Source organism: Pangasianodon hypophthalmus, chromosome 18 (assembly GCF_027358585.1).
Source record: "Pangasianodon hypophthalmus isolate fPanHyp1 chromosome 18, fPanHyp1.pri, whole genome shotgun sequence".
Lineage (NCBI taxonomy): Eukaryota > Metazoa > Chordata > Actinopteri > Siluriformes > Pangasiidae > Pangasianodon > Pangasianodon hypophthalmus.
The window spans coordinates 11,609,809-11,627,432 of record NC_069727.1 but is presented as its reverse complement, the minus strand read 5'-3'; the positions used below and the strand labels follow the sequence as shown (position 1 = coordinate 11,627,432).

Here is a 17,624-nt window from a genome sequence, read left to right as displayed (position 1 = left end):
AGATTGCAGTGAATCAGCCAATCCCAGGAACACTGGCTGCGAGGTGGGGACACACCTTTGGATGCCAGTCTATCACAGGGCACCATGGAAACACACACATAGGTGCAGAGAAAACCCATACAAACATGGGGAGAACATACACAGAAATTCTAGACAGAGAGTAACCTAAGGTGGATCGAACCAGGGACCCTGGATCTGTGTGGTGGCAATCCTGCCACTGCAAACTCACATCTCATTGCATCTTACTGATCTGGTTATCATGTACTCAAAATATTATATTCATGTCTTAACCAGACACTCAACCAAACAAATAAACAGCTGGCACAGTGACTGGAATTAATGAAATGAAAATTTCATTATCATTTAAAAGCCAATATTATCAAGTATAACAAGAGTAAAACAATAGTAAAACAACCTTTTAACCTAAAAAAAAAAAAAAGCTTTGTACAAATAAGCATGAACCAACATGGAGTAAAATTACAGCATCTCGTTGAATTAATCAATACAAAGAAAGCTAAACATAGACAATAACACAGTATAAACGTTATAGAGATTAAGATGTGAACTTGAATGAATCAGTAAAGTTTAAACAGCTGCTTGAAAATATATGAATAAATCAATACAGAACTATTTATACAGTCTTTTCCACAGTTAAACAAATAAATCAGTGGCACATATTACAAACATTAACTATTCAATCTAAAAAAAGTTTGCTGCGTATGTGTATCTTACCGGAAAAGAACAGTGCCTTGTGAAAGTATTTAAACTAACAAGAACAACCAGCTGCTGAAAATCTGCTAACAGCAACAGGGGGAAACATCACTATCGAACAGTGTGCTGAGCTGTATATACTTATTCCAAAGAACAAAAACAAAAGGTTGCCAAATATGTGGGGGTTTGAATTCATCTGTAGCATGTTCCTGTATTTCAAAAATGCTTCATAATGGAACTTAGGAGAGCACCTTACACTGCTCAGAGAACACACCAGACCCAAAACGTAAAAGAAGCTTTTCTATTTGTGCTCATGCCCTTGCCGTGGTGGATAGACAGTAAACGTTTTCAAATCAAATCACATTGCAGTTTTCCAGCTCGCTCACTGCTTTCTGTTTGGCTTTTGCTTTTCATGGCCACATACACACACATATGCTCAGCTCCCTGCTCAGGGAGAAAGAGAGAGAGGAAGAGTGAGAGGGATCACATAATTATGGTTGGGACATATACATACATTAGTCATTACTCCTCTAGCTCATACCCATACACCTCCCTCTCAGTTCACGCCCACGCTAAACCACATTTCCACCTGCTACATTCTACTTGGACTGACAGAGTCACATTTATTATTCTGTATGTTGTACATGTATTTCCTCTCAGTGCATGGTAAGTGCAAAGTAAAAATTCATACCACATACCAAAGTACTGTAAAGAATTTATCCTCACCACAAGGAACAGCTAGTGATCTGGAAGCTACACCTACTGACATTTTATCAGATACCTACCATATAGGTGCATTTTGTACAGCCTATACAATTATTGGCTGTTGATCATTTGTTTGTATTTTGGTCTGTTTATGCACAAATTGTTAAACTATTAATCATTGAAAAGGGACCAATAGAAGCAGCACAGATCAGATATTATTTACTAGTTGCAACAGCAGTGGCAACAGCATAGTAGTGTGTGTTGTGCAGGTACAAATATATCAGGTGGTGCAGCATTGTCAATGAGAAAAGTCCAAAATAACCTATTGAGAAGGTAATCTCTATTTACATTTGTGGGGAAATCATGAACTAAGTGACTGTTAAATGTATTATGGGGCAGTCGTGGCCTAATGGTTAGAGGCTCGGCCTTGTAACCTGAAGGTGAACCTGAAGGTCATGGGTTTGAGTCTCAGGGCCGGCAGGGATTGTAGGTGGGGGAAGTGAATGGCCAGTGCCCTCTCCTATCCTCAATACCACGACTAAGGTGAGACCCTTGAGCAAGGCACCGAACCCCCGACTGCTCCCCGGGCGCCGCGGCAAAAAAAGGCTGCCCACTGCCCCATGTGTGTGTGTGTTCGCTACTGTGTGTGTGCACTTGGATGGGTTAAATGCAGAGCACAAATTCCAAGTATGGGTCACCATACTTGGCCACAAGTCACTTCACTTCACTTCATTATTTTCCCACATTTTGATGAGAGTTATTGTTTAACATACTGTGTTGCAATTTTACTTTGTGACAGACAGTTGATACATGGCGATTCTGATTCTGATCAGTGTTTACTAAACCATCTTCATATTCTGGTGTGCATTATATTTTGCAGTTGTGTAATTTTATAAAGGTTGGTATAATTATGATGATTAGTTTTAAGAATTTCATGTAAGCTGTACATCTGAATGTACAAACAGAATAAATACTAGACATGCTCAGTGGGATCATTAATATAATTTATTATCTTCTTCTTTTTGCAAAGCCAAAGACTGGCGTTCAAATGATAACAACTGTAATACAGAGTACTATTATAATCAAGACACTATGGCAGAGCTGTGCTGATTTGCTGTGTGCATGTGTTTTCTTCAGAAAAGGGTCAGGTGTATAAGCAGAAACGGCCCACCATGTACCCTCCATGGAGCAGCACATTCGATGCCCATGTTCACAAAGGGAGAGTGATGCACGTAGTGGTGAAAGATAAAACAGCTGAGTTGAAGACAGAGGCCACGGTGCAGCTGGACACACTCGCTTCCCGTTGCAAAAAGGAGAATGGCAAGCTTGAGATCTGGGTGAGTGTGTGTGTCTGTGTCTATGCATGTATTTGCACACTTAAGAGGACTGAAATGCCATCCCAAGGTCAAATTTGTCATCATGATGAGTGACAAAGAATATTTTTGTCCTTTTGCCAGTCCTCAGAACAGACATTTATTTAAAAACAAATAAAATGTACAATTGAGAATTTGTGGTATTTCGATTACATTTTGTGCAAATATTATTCTACATACTACCTTCATATTGTATTATGTCTTTTCTTTTCTTCTTAATACTGAATACTTGTCAGGCATTTCACAGAAATTTTGTTAAACTGTCTTCGTAGTTGCCATCATTTTACCCAAAATAATTACTCTGTATTTTGTACCACATATTTACCTGTAAAAGAATGTTTTACTGCAATTCATTAGCAAAATTCTTCTCAGCAATTATGAGAAGAATTTTTAAGAAGAAACTCTTAAGAATTTTTCATGCTGCTTTCTGAAAAAGATAAGAATTATTTGTGTGATTACATCCCCTTTCAAATGCAGTTATTGGAAATAATTTGCATAATAAGAAAAACTACTTTTGCGCACTAATTCTAGGGCTTTTGCACAAGAGAGGTATCATTAATGACTTTTAAAATTGTACTACGTTTTTGTAAATAATATGGCTGCTATATGCCAATCAGTGCTTTGATGGGTTCTCATGAAACCTGAAAAGCATATTCATGTTCATAATGATAATTTAAGTCATTGTAAACATGTATGTTACAATGACTTGAAATATAACACACTGTTCTTGTGTTACTTAAGGTGGAACTAAAGCCACAGGGTCGTCTGTTGATGGAAGCACGCTATTTCTTGGAAAAAAAGGGTGAGTCTGTCTTGCACACACAATTACATACATACACTTGCCCATATACATAGAGGATGGGTCAAAATACTCTGAAAAAGTACTTCATTTTACTATACATAAAATCATACATAAAAGCAACTCTCTGTCTCTCTCTCTCTCTCTCTCTATATATATATATATATATATATATATATATATATATATATATATATATATATATTCTATAAGCACATACTCTCACTGCATGTGTGTATGTATGTTTTTGTATTTAGATGCAGGTCATGGTGAGGGAGATGTAGATGGAGACCCTGAGCGAGAGAGAGAGGATGTGTTTGCGCTGCATCAACGACGTGGCGCGATCAAACAGGCCAAAGTGCATCTAGTGAAGTGTCATGAGTTCACGGCCACTTTTTTCCCCCAACCCACCTTCTGCTCTGTCTGCAAAGAGTTTGTCTGGTATGGCCCCAAACTGTTGCCACAAAGTTGGAAGCACACAATTGTATAGGATGTCTTGGTATGCTGTAGCACAGAAAGTATACAGAAAGCTTTTATTGTATACAGAAATACTTTTTATTGTTAAATAAATCATCAGTCATAAATAGTCCCTTTACAGAGTAGCATACAGAAGCAATGTACAACCTAATAATATGACAACTCAATTAAATAAAATAACGTGTGTATGCACCTCAATCAGGACAGAGTAAGCTTGGGGTTAAAAAGAAACACGTAGAGCAACTTGATTCCCGCTGTCACTCCTCCCCTGTATTCAAACATATTCGCATCACTGGCTGCTGAACACTTTGACATAATGAAGCCTTTCTACGTTATTCGCCAGAAAATTTTGGTGTGTATTTCGTGTGTGGTTTGCTGCCTCAGCAAGACCTAACACCAGCTATTTTTAGTTGTTATCTGGGTCATCTCTCATCTTTTTTTTTTTTTTTTTTTTGTTTTTTTTGTTTTTTTTTTTTTTTGCCCGATATGTTGAGTAAAATGCAAGGTGATGGAGCCTTGTAATGAAGAAAAATGAACTTAAATGTTAATAATTGGTTAAAGCAGTAACTGGCACCACTTTATTAAAATTCTCCTTTTAAACCCAGCACTTGGAAGATCTTTGCACACACTAGGTGATTTCTCTGAGTTAATAAACTTATTTGATGGTATACAATAGTAACATACATTTATAATAATCTGATGATCTGCGGAAACTTAGTGAGAAAGTACTGAAAGGAAACTCCTTGCCTTAAATGAAGTCGAGGCCAGAAAAATATTTATTAGCAGTAATAACCTGCTGTCTCTCTCTCTCTCTCTCTCTCTATCTCTCTATCTCTCTCTCTCTCTTTCTGTGTTGCAGGGGTCTGAATAAACAGGGATATCAGTGCCGACGTGAGTATACAGAATTTTCTATATTTACAGCCCCTTACTGGGCTTTCATAAAGATTTTCAATACGCTTATTCTTTCTATCTCTCCCTTTTTTCTATATGTCCTTTAGAATGCAACGCTGCCATCCATAAGAAGTGCATTGACAAAGTGATTGCCAAATGTACAGGCTCGGCCATTAACAGCAAAGAAACAATGGTAACTCCTGCATGCATTCAATTCTGCTTATTTAAGACTTCTGTCATCAGTCAGACACATCCAGAGCTACCTTATTTTTACATGGACAGCAAAACACTCTCTGTGTTCTATTGATTAATTTTGTTTCACATTCTGTACACATGAAGTCTTTGCCATCTGCTGTTCCTGTTGTAGTATCATGTGTTTGCAAATAACTGTGTTTTTTAGAGGAAGGAAAAGAGTGTGTTCCCAGCTAGTATGCAAGATGAGTTAGATCTGCTTATCAGTTACTTTATGGCAGCTGTAAACAGTGAAAAAACAGACAAAAAAATGAAGACCCTTCTGTGGTGGAAAACATGCTGACCATCACAAATCACTGAAACCTGAGACTGCTTACATAAATGTTAAATAAATGTTTCTTAACAAATAGCTTCTTCATATCAATGATTATCCATTTTTTTCTGGTTAAATAACATGGTTTTTAAATCAGTTTTTATTAGTCTTTCATTATGCAGTGCATCTGCCATACAAATCCCTGTGAGTAATGAGCTGTTACTATGGAATGAGAATATATTAGAACAAGCATGTTAATATAAACCTATCATTTAAATTATAGCTGGAAGTATTGTCAGAGCCATGCTGTTATTAGAAATTCAGCAGTGCCGTGGTATAAGTATGCAATATGTATGTACAGTATAGTTATATGTGGATAAAAATGTACATGCACTTACAAACCATCGCTTTTGATTGCCAACTCTAACTTTTCTCTACATGTGTAATTTAGAGTGAATCTCAGTACTAAATCTGTGTGTCTGCTTCAGATCCATAAAGAGCGATTTAAGATCGACATGCCTCACCGGTTTAAAGTTTATAACTATAAGAGCCCGACCTTCTGTGAACATTGTGGCACACTACTTTGGGGTTTGGCACGTCAGGGCCTCAAATGTGAAGGTGAGAGATCACACGACACTATAATACAATGTCAGAAGTCATGTGACCGCTTAGGGTCAGACTGAAGTACGGGGACACCAAAACCCAGTAAACTATTTTTCCACATTAACTATCTTGTTGTTTTTCACTATTTAGAAATAGACATTTCTTTATAGTTTATAGCAATACAGTTGTACAGTTTATCATGCACAACTGCACAACCAGTAAACGTCAGCTAAATGATTAGTTGTATTTATAAGCAGAATTTATGTACATTGTGCAAATAAAGAAAATCTTCTTATATTGATTTAATGTATGTCGAAAATTTAAAAAATTGTTTCATTGTAGCATTCTGTCACTTAAAGTACTGTTGGTCTATCATTCCACATACATTCCTCTTTGGAGGACAACAGTGAATATGTTTGCACTATATAAAGTTACTTTTTTGGACTGTTAAAGCCTCTCTAATTGCTTGAGAGAAGAAAAAGAGAAAAAATACAGGAAAGAAAGAAAAGGAAGAGAGAAAATACATAAAAAGAAATGAGTTTATGAGCAATGCAAAAAATATATATAGTTTGTGTGATTATGTGTATATTTTCTCTGCAGAATGTGGCATGAATGTTCATCACAAATGTCAAAAGAAAGTAGCAAATCTCTGTGGTGTCAACCAGAAGCTCATGGCCGAGGCTCTGGCTATGATTGAGAGCACGCAGCAGGTTGAACATTATGTTAATTATCATAGATACATTACAATGTTTTACACAGCCTCAATGATACAGCCAGAATATAAATGAGTAAACACTCAAAAAAGAGATAAATACAACCTAATAGACAGATCCAAAGTATGAAACATTTGGCATTGTGTGTGTGTGTGTGTGTGTGTGTATGTCACAGGCCCGGAGCTCCAGAGATAATGATATAATCGGACGTGAGGGACCGGTAGGTGTAGGACAGGCTGGAGTGGTCAGAGAGCCCTCGGGCTGTGTGCCATCGCTACCAATCCATACCTTATCCCCTACTCCAGCACCACCACTACCACGCAAAGGTAACACACACATGGCAGGAAACTTATTGCCAGTGGTACAATCAATAAAAGATGAAGTCAGCTATTTCATTACCAAGAACAAGATAACCAATAATGACCAATATAATAGTCAATGTGCCTGTGTCAGGCAGAGACAGGAAAAATACAGAAACTAGAAATGAAAACAGGAAACAAACAAAAATTAATTTCCCAGTTTATTAGGCAGTAGACATTTTTTTTAATCTGTGCTTTCTTGATTAAAACGGTCTATTGCAAGCCTCACTGTAGAGAAACTCTCCCCTCAAATGGTGAGTTAAAGTCACAGACACATACTATTACACAACTTTAATTCTGCTTGAGAATACCATAACCTACATCTGTTTTTTTGTAATGCAATGCAGTGCAAATGTAGTGTGTAGTATATGAGACAGCACAGTTATTGATGAAGATTAGGAATTCAAGAAAGAAGAGCTAGGTTATTGATTGCAGAAAAAAGTCAAATAGAAAAAATGTTATCCAGGAGGTTCAAAACTGAGATCTAGATGTCCAGCAGAAAAGAAAAAACAAGCTTCCATGTAATTCCTGAAATTGAACAACAAACAGAAGTGTTTTTCCATCTGTATATCCAGCTTCTACTACTCATGCTGAATTACACATCTCCTGGGAATTTAGGAACTCTTTGTTGTCCTGCCACCACCTCTTATTTTTTAGATTGTGTAGTAGCCTTATAATACTGCATCATAGCTTGTCACTAATCTGAATCCCCAGTACTCCAGTACTATTGTACTTTGCTTCTATTCTAGGAAAAATATAGTTTAGTGAAACTTTTAGGCTTACAGGTTAACTACCATCACACAATTTTAACATATAATCATAATATCAACACACATGACCTCCCTCATTCTGAAATCACTGATGACTACGAACACCAAAAGTAGCAATGTGTAAGAATACATCGAATGTTAAGATTTTCAAATCATTTTTGCCTAGTAAAATATTAGATTAAGTAATTTTAATTATGCTTCAGGCTTCAGCTATTTACTGTTTTAATGTTAAATAAAACACAAATTTTCAGCTTGCTTTCATCTGTTTGTAAATCTTACCTTCCTGATGGACAGCCCTAATACAACATTCATTCAGATGTGCACTAAGCCTGTCCTTGTGTGTTGGCTTGAACACATTCTGTGCACAAAAAGCTTTGGCAATACAAGCTAGACAAAAACCTTCCTGTTTAAAATAATATAGTACTCTAAAACACATAATTACTAAATGAAACAAAATTCTACATTTCCTTTACCATTTGTTTTATTAGTTCTAAATATATTATTTGAAAAGTAGCCAAAAATTCTATAAAATGCATGTTACTTTATATCGCTAACTGTGGGTCTCTGGAGGACTAGTGGTTAGGCCACAGTGCTCTCACCACTGCGGCCTGGGTTTGATTCCTGGCCAGGGAACCAACCCCAACCAACCTCAGCCACTGGGGTTGTGTGCAACAGTGCCCTCTCAGTGCCAATCCTAAGCCCGGATAAAATTGGGGAGGGTTGCGTCAGGAAGGGCGTCCGATGCAATAACTGTGTCAAATACGCGGACCAATGATCCGCTGTGGTAACCCCTAATGGGAGCAGCCGACAGAGGAACAACAACAACTGTATATAGCTAATTGCAACTCACCACCTTTTTTTTCCTTTCTATGAATAATTACCTTGAAGAGTGGCTCCCACATATAGAATAAATATACCATGGTCTTATTGTTTTTTTTTTCTTTTAAATAAATAATGACAAGTCAAACACCACAAAAAATAAAAACATTCCAAGACTATCATACACTTTGTGCCATTTATTTTGTGGTGTAGTGTAGCATGAGTACTCTATTACTCTATGAGAATCTCTATTTTTGTGCCACGTTCAGAGCAGCAGGGTGTAGCCTGGGATTCACCCTTAGAGGGCGACCATCTCAGTTTCGGTGAAGATTCAGAGCCACTGTATGCTGTCCCACACAAAGAGCACCACAAATTCTCCCTAGATGACTTTACCCTGCACAAGATGCTGGGAAAGGGCAGCTTTGGCAAGGTAGATATATGGACACAAAGATTTTATTACACATTTAAGCCTTAAAATTCTTGCTCATGTTTCTCTGATGTTTAGTAAAAATCTGAATGCAGTTTAATGTTGCATCTACAATCGAATGTAGATTTCCTGTGTGTCTGTGTGCATGTTTTTATAGGTGTTTCTTGCCGAGCTGAAAACCACAGGGAAGTTCTTTGCAGTGAAGGCTCTAAAGAAAGATGTGGTTCTGATGGACGATGATGTGGAGTGCACTATGGTCGAGAGAAGTGTTCTATCTCTTGCCTGGGAACATCCCTTCCTCACACACCTTTACTGCACCTTTCAGACCAAGGTAAAAACTGTACACACAGACACATGTTTTTAAGCTTACAATATAGATATTTCTGTGTGTGTTTATGTATTTGTGTTTGGGGATATTCCATATAGGAGAATCTGTTCTTTGTAATGGAGTATCTAAATGGAGGAGATTTAATGTTCCACATCCAGGCTTGCCACAGATTTGATCTCCCGCGCTCCACGTGAGACACTCATGCTGATCCTATATACACATAGAGACACTTGGGAAAGAAATTCACCCCTAACTATTTTTCATCTCTTCTTTATTCTCTCTTGCCACTGTGATAGATTCTACGCTGCTGAAATCATCTGTGGTCTGCAGTTTCTACATTTAAAAGGCATTGTGTACAGGTAATCACAATAAACATGGTCATATAACTAAATGAGTTTGGTCTATGTACAAGAAATTAGCATTGTGTTATTCTTCTGCAGAGATCTGAAGTTGGATAATATTCTGCTAGACATCGATGGTCACATTAAGATTGCTGACTTTGGGATGTGTAAGGAGAACATGCTGGGAGAAGCCCGAACATCCACCTTCTGTGGAACTCCAGATTACATTGCCCCTGAGGTGAAGCAATGATCACTTGCCATCAATAGTGTTTATATTGTTAATGCTTTAGATTAGAACATGAACACGTATACTAAATGGCCACCTGACCAGTTTGTGGACACCTGACCATCACAGTTTTATGGGCCTTCCCCAAACTGTTGGAAGCACAGAATTGTCTAGAATGTCTTTGTTGCTGTACCATTAAGATTTCCTTTCACTGGAACTAAGTTGCCTTGCCCAAACATGAGCTCCACATAGACTTGGTTTGCCAAGGTTGGTGTGGCAGAACGTATAGATGTGACTGGTCAGGTGTCCACATACGTTTGGCCATACAGTGTGTTTTATAATAAATATGACAATTGGATTGTAATAAAATTAAAAGAGATGACCAATGTCCAGTACATTTCTAAAGTGAGTATTAATGTAGTGCTTGGACATGCCATCTGATGAAAATTAAATTAGAAATCAAAATTTAATTATGGCATAATGTCTTCAATATTATCTGCAAAACACCAGCGGGGCTGCTGTTTTTTAATTCCAGCTAAACAGGAGTTTTACCTAATAGTCATTTATGTTCAATCAGATGTGTCCACAGTTTGTCTGGAATGATAATGTGCAGCCACATCGGATAAAATTAAACATCCCAGATATAAAGTGTTTACTTTGTCTTGCTTTAGATTTTGCTTGGGCAGAAATATGGCACCTCAGTGGACTGGTGGTCATTTGGAGTCCTTCTGTATGAGATGCTGATTGGTCAGTCACCGTTCCATGGGCATGACGAGGAGGAACTGTTCCAATCCATCCGCACAGATGACCCCTGTTACCCACGCTGGCTGACCAGAGATGCACGAGACATTCTCATCAAGGTATTAAAAAAACATTTTACTCAATTGAGACTATCATTATTAAACAATATTTGAAATAATATATCATTTAGATGCTTAAGAAATAATTATATGAAAAGTATTGGTAATTGGTTAATTAATATTCAGAGAAACAGTGGAATTGTGAAAAGCAGGTTTTTCCAATCTGATTAATAATTACATTATTACACAAACTAGCCAACTGGTTAAAGATACAAATGCCCTAATAATAAACTGTCTGACTATCATTGACCAAATTACAGAACAAAAAACCTAAATTGCATAATGCTTAAATCCATTTTCTTCTTATAGTATAATATCAGACTCTTTCACTCTCTCAACATGACAGGATTGTCAGGGTGATTCATAGCAGCTCAGGAATATCATATTATAAAGTATTTATTTCTTCCCTGACTCAATAATCATGTTTTTTTTAACCAACAAAAATTCTATGCACTGTAACTTTATGAACAGACTCCTGGGCATCTCCATTATGAGGCTGGCTGAGAAGATGTGTTCCTGATGGGTCATCAGGAATACTGCCTTTTTACTTGATTGTACATCAACATTTTAAAACAGACACACCAGTGTGTGAAAGGCCTCTTTTTAATATTATAATCACTTAACTAAAGCGGCCTTATTTCTGCTATGAGTGAAATAATGTTTTTATTCTAATGTTTTTTATGGGTTTGGTTATAGCTTTTTGTGCGGGAGCCGGAGCGGAGGCTGGGTGTGAAGGGAAATATTCGGCAACATCCTTTCTTCAGAGACACTGACTGGAATGCGCTGGAAAAGCGGCAAGTGGAGCCACCCTTCAGACCCACTGTGGTAAGCTTAAGACACTAAGCTATTTATATAGCTCTGTTCAGAAGTTGGGGTTAGATGTCCTACTGACCTGGGATATCTCCTTTTATTTTATGAAGTTTAAAATATCCAGGATATCTTCATCTTAGTTATTTGCAAAATAAACAATATGTGTCTAAAACTATTATGTTAATTTTCTATTAACATTATTGTTTTTTGGTAACTCTCCCACTAAAAGACATGGCCACAGTTCACAGTGCTTCCCCCACTGATATTTACCCAACACCCCCCTTCTCCCCTCCAAATTCAGAGTTGTTCCCATCACATCTACTGCCCTCCACTCTCCTACCACCCAACCATCACTGTCAGTGAAACAGGAGTTGCAATTCTCTTGTTGGTGGACTTTAGCTCTGCTTTTAACTCTGTGGTTATTGAGCTACTCCACAGCAACCTCATCTAGTTAAACCTACTCTCCAACACCTGCCAGTGGATCAGCAATTTCCTGAGATGAGGGAAGCAGTATGTCAGACCCCATGACAATCAGCATAGGAGCCCCACAGTGCTGCATTCTCAAACCACTGGCTGTATTGCTTTTTCATTAATGATTGCATCACCACAGAGAACTCCATCAAAATTAGCGAGTTTGAGACATCTATAGTGAGCCAATGATGAGACCGCCTATAGAAGTGAAGTAGACCATCTTAAAGCATCTTTTCACCTTCCACCCCCCTGACAACCAATGGTTCAGGTGTCCAAGGCTGAATCTTTCAGATACCTGGGGACCTCCATCACCAAGCCATTGAAATAGGTCAACAACATAACCACCATCCTCAAGAAAGCACTGCAGAGACTGTAGTTCCTACACCAGACAAGGGAGTTCAGTATCTCTCAACCCATACTGAAAAGATTCTACTCTGTAATAACAGAGAGTGTGCTCACCACCTTCACCAGTCTGGTTCCTTTTCCACCTTCAAGACCAGACTGCAGTGAGTAGTCCATTCAGCTGACAAGATCATCAGCTGTAAACTCACCGACTGACGCCAAACATTCAGGAAACCCTCTCTTGTCAAACTGCCATCACAGAGGCACTACAGGTCCATCACCTCCCAAATTACACACCACCAGCATAGCTTCTTTCTGGAGACTATGCAGATACTCAACCACTCAAGCCCATGAAATCTTTCAACCACTACCTTATAATTCTTTATTTATACATTGCAAATTGTATGAATGAACATGTTATACTTCATTATCGTCTAATGCCTTGCCCCCTGTCAAATTGCATCATTTATTACTTGCTGCACTTTCTGTCATTGCTCTTCTGTTTATTGTTTGTTGTACTGTGGCTGCAGTGTATGTCTTAATGTACTGCCTTACTATGTTACACACCAGTACCTAACCAGCACAGCTCACAGGCAATGAAGTGATTCTGATTCTGACTAAACAAAAACATAATTTATGCCTCACTGTGGGAAGTGGCCAAAATTACACAGAAAACTGGATGCCATTTCCCATTTAGCTGCTGTTGTTTATTTGCAGCTGAACAGCAGTTATACTAGTCAATTAAGTGGAACCAAGTGTTGCCTATATTTTTTCTGGAAGATGCAGCCACACTATCACTATGGGGACAAGATAAAACACCCCAATGTAAACTGTTTACTCTGTCCTGCAAATAGAACATGAACAGCAATGGAGAGCACAAATTTTAATGCATTTGTTGTATGTCTCCCCATTAAAATGAGCCCTATTAATTCTATCTTCTATTTGTAGAAATCACCAAGTGACTGCAGTAACTTTGATAAGGAGTTCATTAACGAGAAGCCTCGGCTGTCCTGTGCTGATCGGACCCTCATCAACAGCGTGGACCAGACTATGTTCAAGAACTTTTCCTTTATTAACCCAGGGATGGCTCGCCTTAAGAACCCCTGAAACCTGCACACACACACACACACACATTACAGCTTCTTTACGCACACAGAAGATGCAATGAAGAAAATCAGTAAAGGAAGTACTATACTATAGTGCCAATATCTATACTGTGTTAAAAGAAGTCAGATGTGGAACATGTGGAATTTGGAATTAGTTTCAGTTGTAAGGAGTGTGCACTGATGTAAAAATCCAGCTGAGGATGTCTATCTGTGTGTGAGAGAGGTTTAATTGTTTTTTAATTGCAGAGCCCATGTGATTAATTTCTGTTGTAGTTTGACAATAATTTGTTGTAAATGTTGTTTTAATTGGAGTTAATGAAGTATATTGGTGAAATCTTGTGACACATCAAGGTTGCAGTGTCCAAGGTATTTTAACAACCTGTAAAGAATATAGTCTACACATAAATGCCAAAATACATGAATATATATAGATATATGTATGGATGGATCTACTTAAAGGCATATTATATGTATTATTTTTATTGCCTAAAATGTTTGCCTGTGTAAGTTATAGAAATGGCAGTTATTACTAATATTTAACAAATATCTAGAGCTACTGCTAGGAATGTCTGTCTAAAGTAAAATTGTCTAGAAACAAAATAAGAAGCTAACTATTCAGTTCAATTTTATTTATATACTGCTTTCAACAATAGACTTTGTCACAAAGCAGCTTTACAAAAATCTGAATGTAGATGTAGCTTTAGTTCCCTAATGAGCAAGCCAGTGACGACATGAGGAAGAAACCTTGAGAGGAACCAGACCCAAAAGGGAACCCATCCTCTTCTGGGTGACACCGAATAGTGTCATTATGACTCATTAATTTTCCACAGTTGTATACTATAAACTCAAACAGTATTTAGTTTGTTGAAAGGTTGTTCATTATGAGCATCAGGGGTCTTTTATGATTACAACAGTTGTTGTTATGTATGAGTCTACAGTATCCAAGTGAAGGTATCCACTAAAGAACAGGTGAGTGTTTTTGGTAAGTGCAATCATTAGGGTATCCACATGGGACTTTCCAAAGTAACTTTTAATGTATCCATTTGGGGCCATCCACAGCAGCAGCAAGTGAGTCACAAGTGCAGGAACCTCTAAGCAGAAGTAGAGCATCAGGATTTACCAGGCAGGTCCAGAGGGCAGAAGGAGTCAGGATCTGGCAGGAGCACCCCATCAGACAACAGATGTAACATGTTTATTTCAACAGAGAAAAAGAGAGAGAAAATAGATTATTATGTGCTTTTGTATTATAGTGGTTTAAAAGGGTGTTCTTTGTGATCAGAGAGTAAGCAGGGACTCCAGCAGGAATAACTATGACAGTATAGCTAAAAGGTACAGAAAGTAACTCTGAGGGCACCCTGGGACATAAAGTGTCCTGCCACTCAACCGTCACCAAACCTAAGCATGGGGGAACAACATCCTAACATCCAAGTGTACCATAGCTGTCTATGCCCATGAACCCACTAAATCTGCACCTTTACTGTAGAGAAAAGCTATTAACAGAAAGCTTGACTAAACAAATTATTTTTTCAACCTAGACTTAAAAATCCTGAACACTAATTGAGAGGCTGTTCCATAGCTGGGGAGCTTTGTAGGAAAAAGCTCTGCCCCCTGTTGTAGTCCTCATTATTCTAGGTACTAATAAAGAACCTGCACTTTTCCAATTGACACAAGTGTGGTGGCCAATGCAGTTTGGCTAACATTAGGAGTGACATGATCAAACTTTGTGGTTCTAGTAAGGACTGTGGCTGCTGTATTCTGGACTAACTGGAGATTGTTTATGCAGTTAGTGTAACATCCAGACAGCAAGGCATTACAATAGTCCATTCTAGAGAGTATCATCTAGTTTTTTCTGCATCATGTAATGACATAATATTTCTTATCTTAGCAATAATACTACTAATAATAATAATACTATATAATCAGAAAGCTTACTTTTAGCTGTCTGTGGTTCTTGTAGAAGAACTTCTGCCTTGTCAGAATTAAGTAGGAGGGAGTTAGCCAGTATCCAGTGTTTAATGTCCTTTACACATTCTTCAACATCATTAAGCTAACATTTGTCATCTCGCTTTACTGAAACATAACTGTGTGTCATCACCGTATTCTGTTTACAAATAAATTACACCCAGAGGTAGCATATATAGTAAAAAAAAAAAAAAAAAGTGGGCCTAAATCACAGCCATATGGAACACCAAACTTTACTTTTGTACACAGAGAGAAGTCACCATTAACATTTACAAGCTAATAACAGTCAAATATGACCTGAGTCATATTTCATGTTCCCTTAACTCCAATAACATTTTCTAATCTATCTAGGAGCACATTATGATCTATAGTATGAAAAGCTGCACTGAGATCGAACAACACAAGCAAAAGTGACACAACCCTGATCAGAGGCCAGTATTGTCATTTACCACTTTAACCAGTGCTGTCATAGTACTGTGAGGAGGCTTAAATCCTAACTAACAAACTTCCCATTAATCACTATCTGTGAAGTCCTTACATTAATGCACCACTAGATGGCACTCAAGTTTCCTGGTTGTAGTTAAGCATGGATAAGAGATGTTGCAGTGCTGAGCCTGTGCATGTTGCAATGCTAGTTCTGAGCACTAATTAAAATTCCTAAAAGGATGATTCTTCTGCGTTTCCTGTCTACCTAAGATACAGCAAAATTGGCAACAAGGACGATTTTTATTTACAAGGTTTACTGGGGATTGCATCTGTAAGTGCTCCTTTTCCAAGTCCTTTTTTACCGTGTCCTGGTAAGCCTGCTATACCGCTAGTAACGTGACTGAAGATGTTTCAGAACTACATATTAGTGATTAATACGACTGGAGATTCCTGGCCAGAAGCAAAGAAAACAGGCTTTGCTCCTTCACTGTCTTGGAACAGAAGGTTAGAGATTGCTATATGCATTGCCTAATACTGGTGACGATCTGGCCGATGCTATTGAAGCTTTGGAAGAACACTTCACTCCAAAAAGAAATGCGGTACTGGAAAGACATGCTTTTAGAAAATGTGCACAGGAGACTGATGAAATGGTAGTACAATACTTTGATGCTCTTAGAGACTTGACTACTACTTGTGAATTTGGTTGATAGGCTGAGTGACCTAGATGATATGCTGTGTGACCAGCTAGTTGAAAATACTGCTAACTTTCACATGCACAAAAGATTATTAGAGGAATCTAAACTGACACAGAGACTGCGATTACAATTGCCACACAGCTAGAAGCAGCTGATGCTCAGACGAAGTCGATGTCTGCAAGCAGCTCTGCCCCAGTACAAGCCATACACGCTACTCCTGCTTCCAGATGACAGTGTCCAAAGGCCAAATTCAAGGCACATACCTTATTAAAAACGTCTGCTTCTGCTCCTGCTCCATCAGTTCGAACAGGCTTCCACTGTGGCTCCGATGGACATCTGGCACCTTGCATCTTGCAGTGGATGGAACTGCCGCACTTCATCTGCTACATCTAAGAATTGCAATAAAATTGGACATTTTGTGCAGCTCTGCCGTTCTGCTCCTACTTGTACAGTGCATGCGATTGAATTACCTGAGGTCTGTATTCTCCACCTGCCTGGACCAACTGACCGTCTGTTGTGTGATATGGCCATAAATGTTTCACCTGCTGTTGCACCTGCTGTTGCACCCATGTTGCACCCATGTCTTTACAACTCACAGTCAACTCTGGTTCATCAGTGTCCATTCTACTGAAACAATTGTATGAACAGAATTTTCAGACTGTGCACTTACAACCTTACACTGCCTGTTTGGTTACTTTTTCACAAGAACCAATTGCAGTACTAGGATGTCTACTGGCAACAGTGTCTAAATATGGCACCTCTGCGTGCATGCCTGCAGAACGAGAGTGGATTTTACTGGTCTAATGGAGCTCATCAAAGCTTGGCTGAAGTCAACCAGCTCCAAAGATGCATGCACAAGCAGAACAAGGGACACCATCACAGGGAGTACTACACAGGAATTCTAA

The 17,624-nt window shown here is 38.3% G+C and overlaps 1 protein-coding gene across 2 annotated transcripts in view; it reads left to right on the top strand.

The window, feature by feature from the left end:
• Positions 1–17,262, top strand: part of prkcq (protein kinase C, theta) — a 29,064-nt gene extending 11,802 nt beyond the window's left edge. For both annotated transcript variants that reach the window (XM_026923669.3, XM_053241895.1), the window contains exons 3-18: positions 2,554–2,753; positions 3,531–3,591; positions 3,846–4,029; positions 4,925–4,956; positions 5,064–5,149; positions 5,950–6,079; positions 6,665–6,774; positions 6,953–7,103; positions 8,995–9,155; positions 9,310–9,483; positions 9,579–9,670; positions 9,777–9,839; positions 9,921–10,059; positions 10,719–10,907; positions 11,604–11,732; positions 13,479–17,262. In XM_026923669.3, coding sequence (XP_026779470.3) covers positions 2,554–2,753; positions 3,531–3,591; positions 3,846–4,029; positions 4,925–4,956; positions 5,064–5,149; positions 5,950–6,079; positions 6,665–6,774; positions 6,953–7,103; positions 8,995–9,155; positions 9,310–9,483; positions 9,579–9,670; positions 9,777–9,839; positions 9,921–10,059; positions 10,719–10,907; positions 11,604–11,732; positions 13,479–13,637 — 2,060 coding nt within the window. In that variant the 3' untranslated portion in view covers positions 13,638–17,262. The remainder of the gene's footprint in view (positions 1–2,553; positions 2,754–3,530; positions 3,592–3,845; positions 4,030–4,924; positions 4,957–5,063; positions 5,150–5,949; positions 6,080–6,664; positions 6,775–6,952; positions 7,104–8,994; positions 9,156–9,309; positions 9,484–9,578; positions 9,671–9,776; positions 9,840–9,920; positions 10,060–10,718; positions 10,908–11,603; positions 11,733–13,478) is intronic.
• Positions 17,263–17,624: the final 362 nt, after the last annotated feature.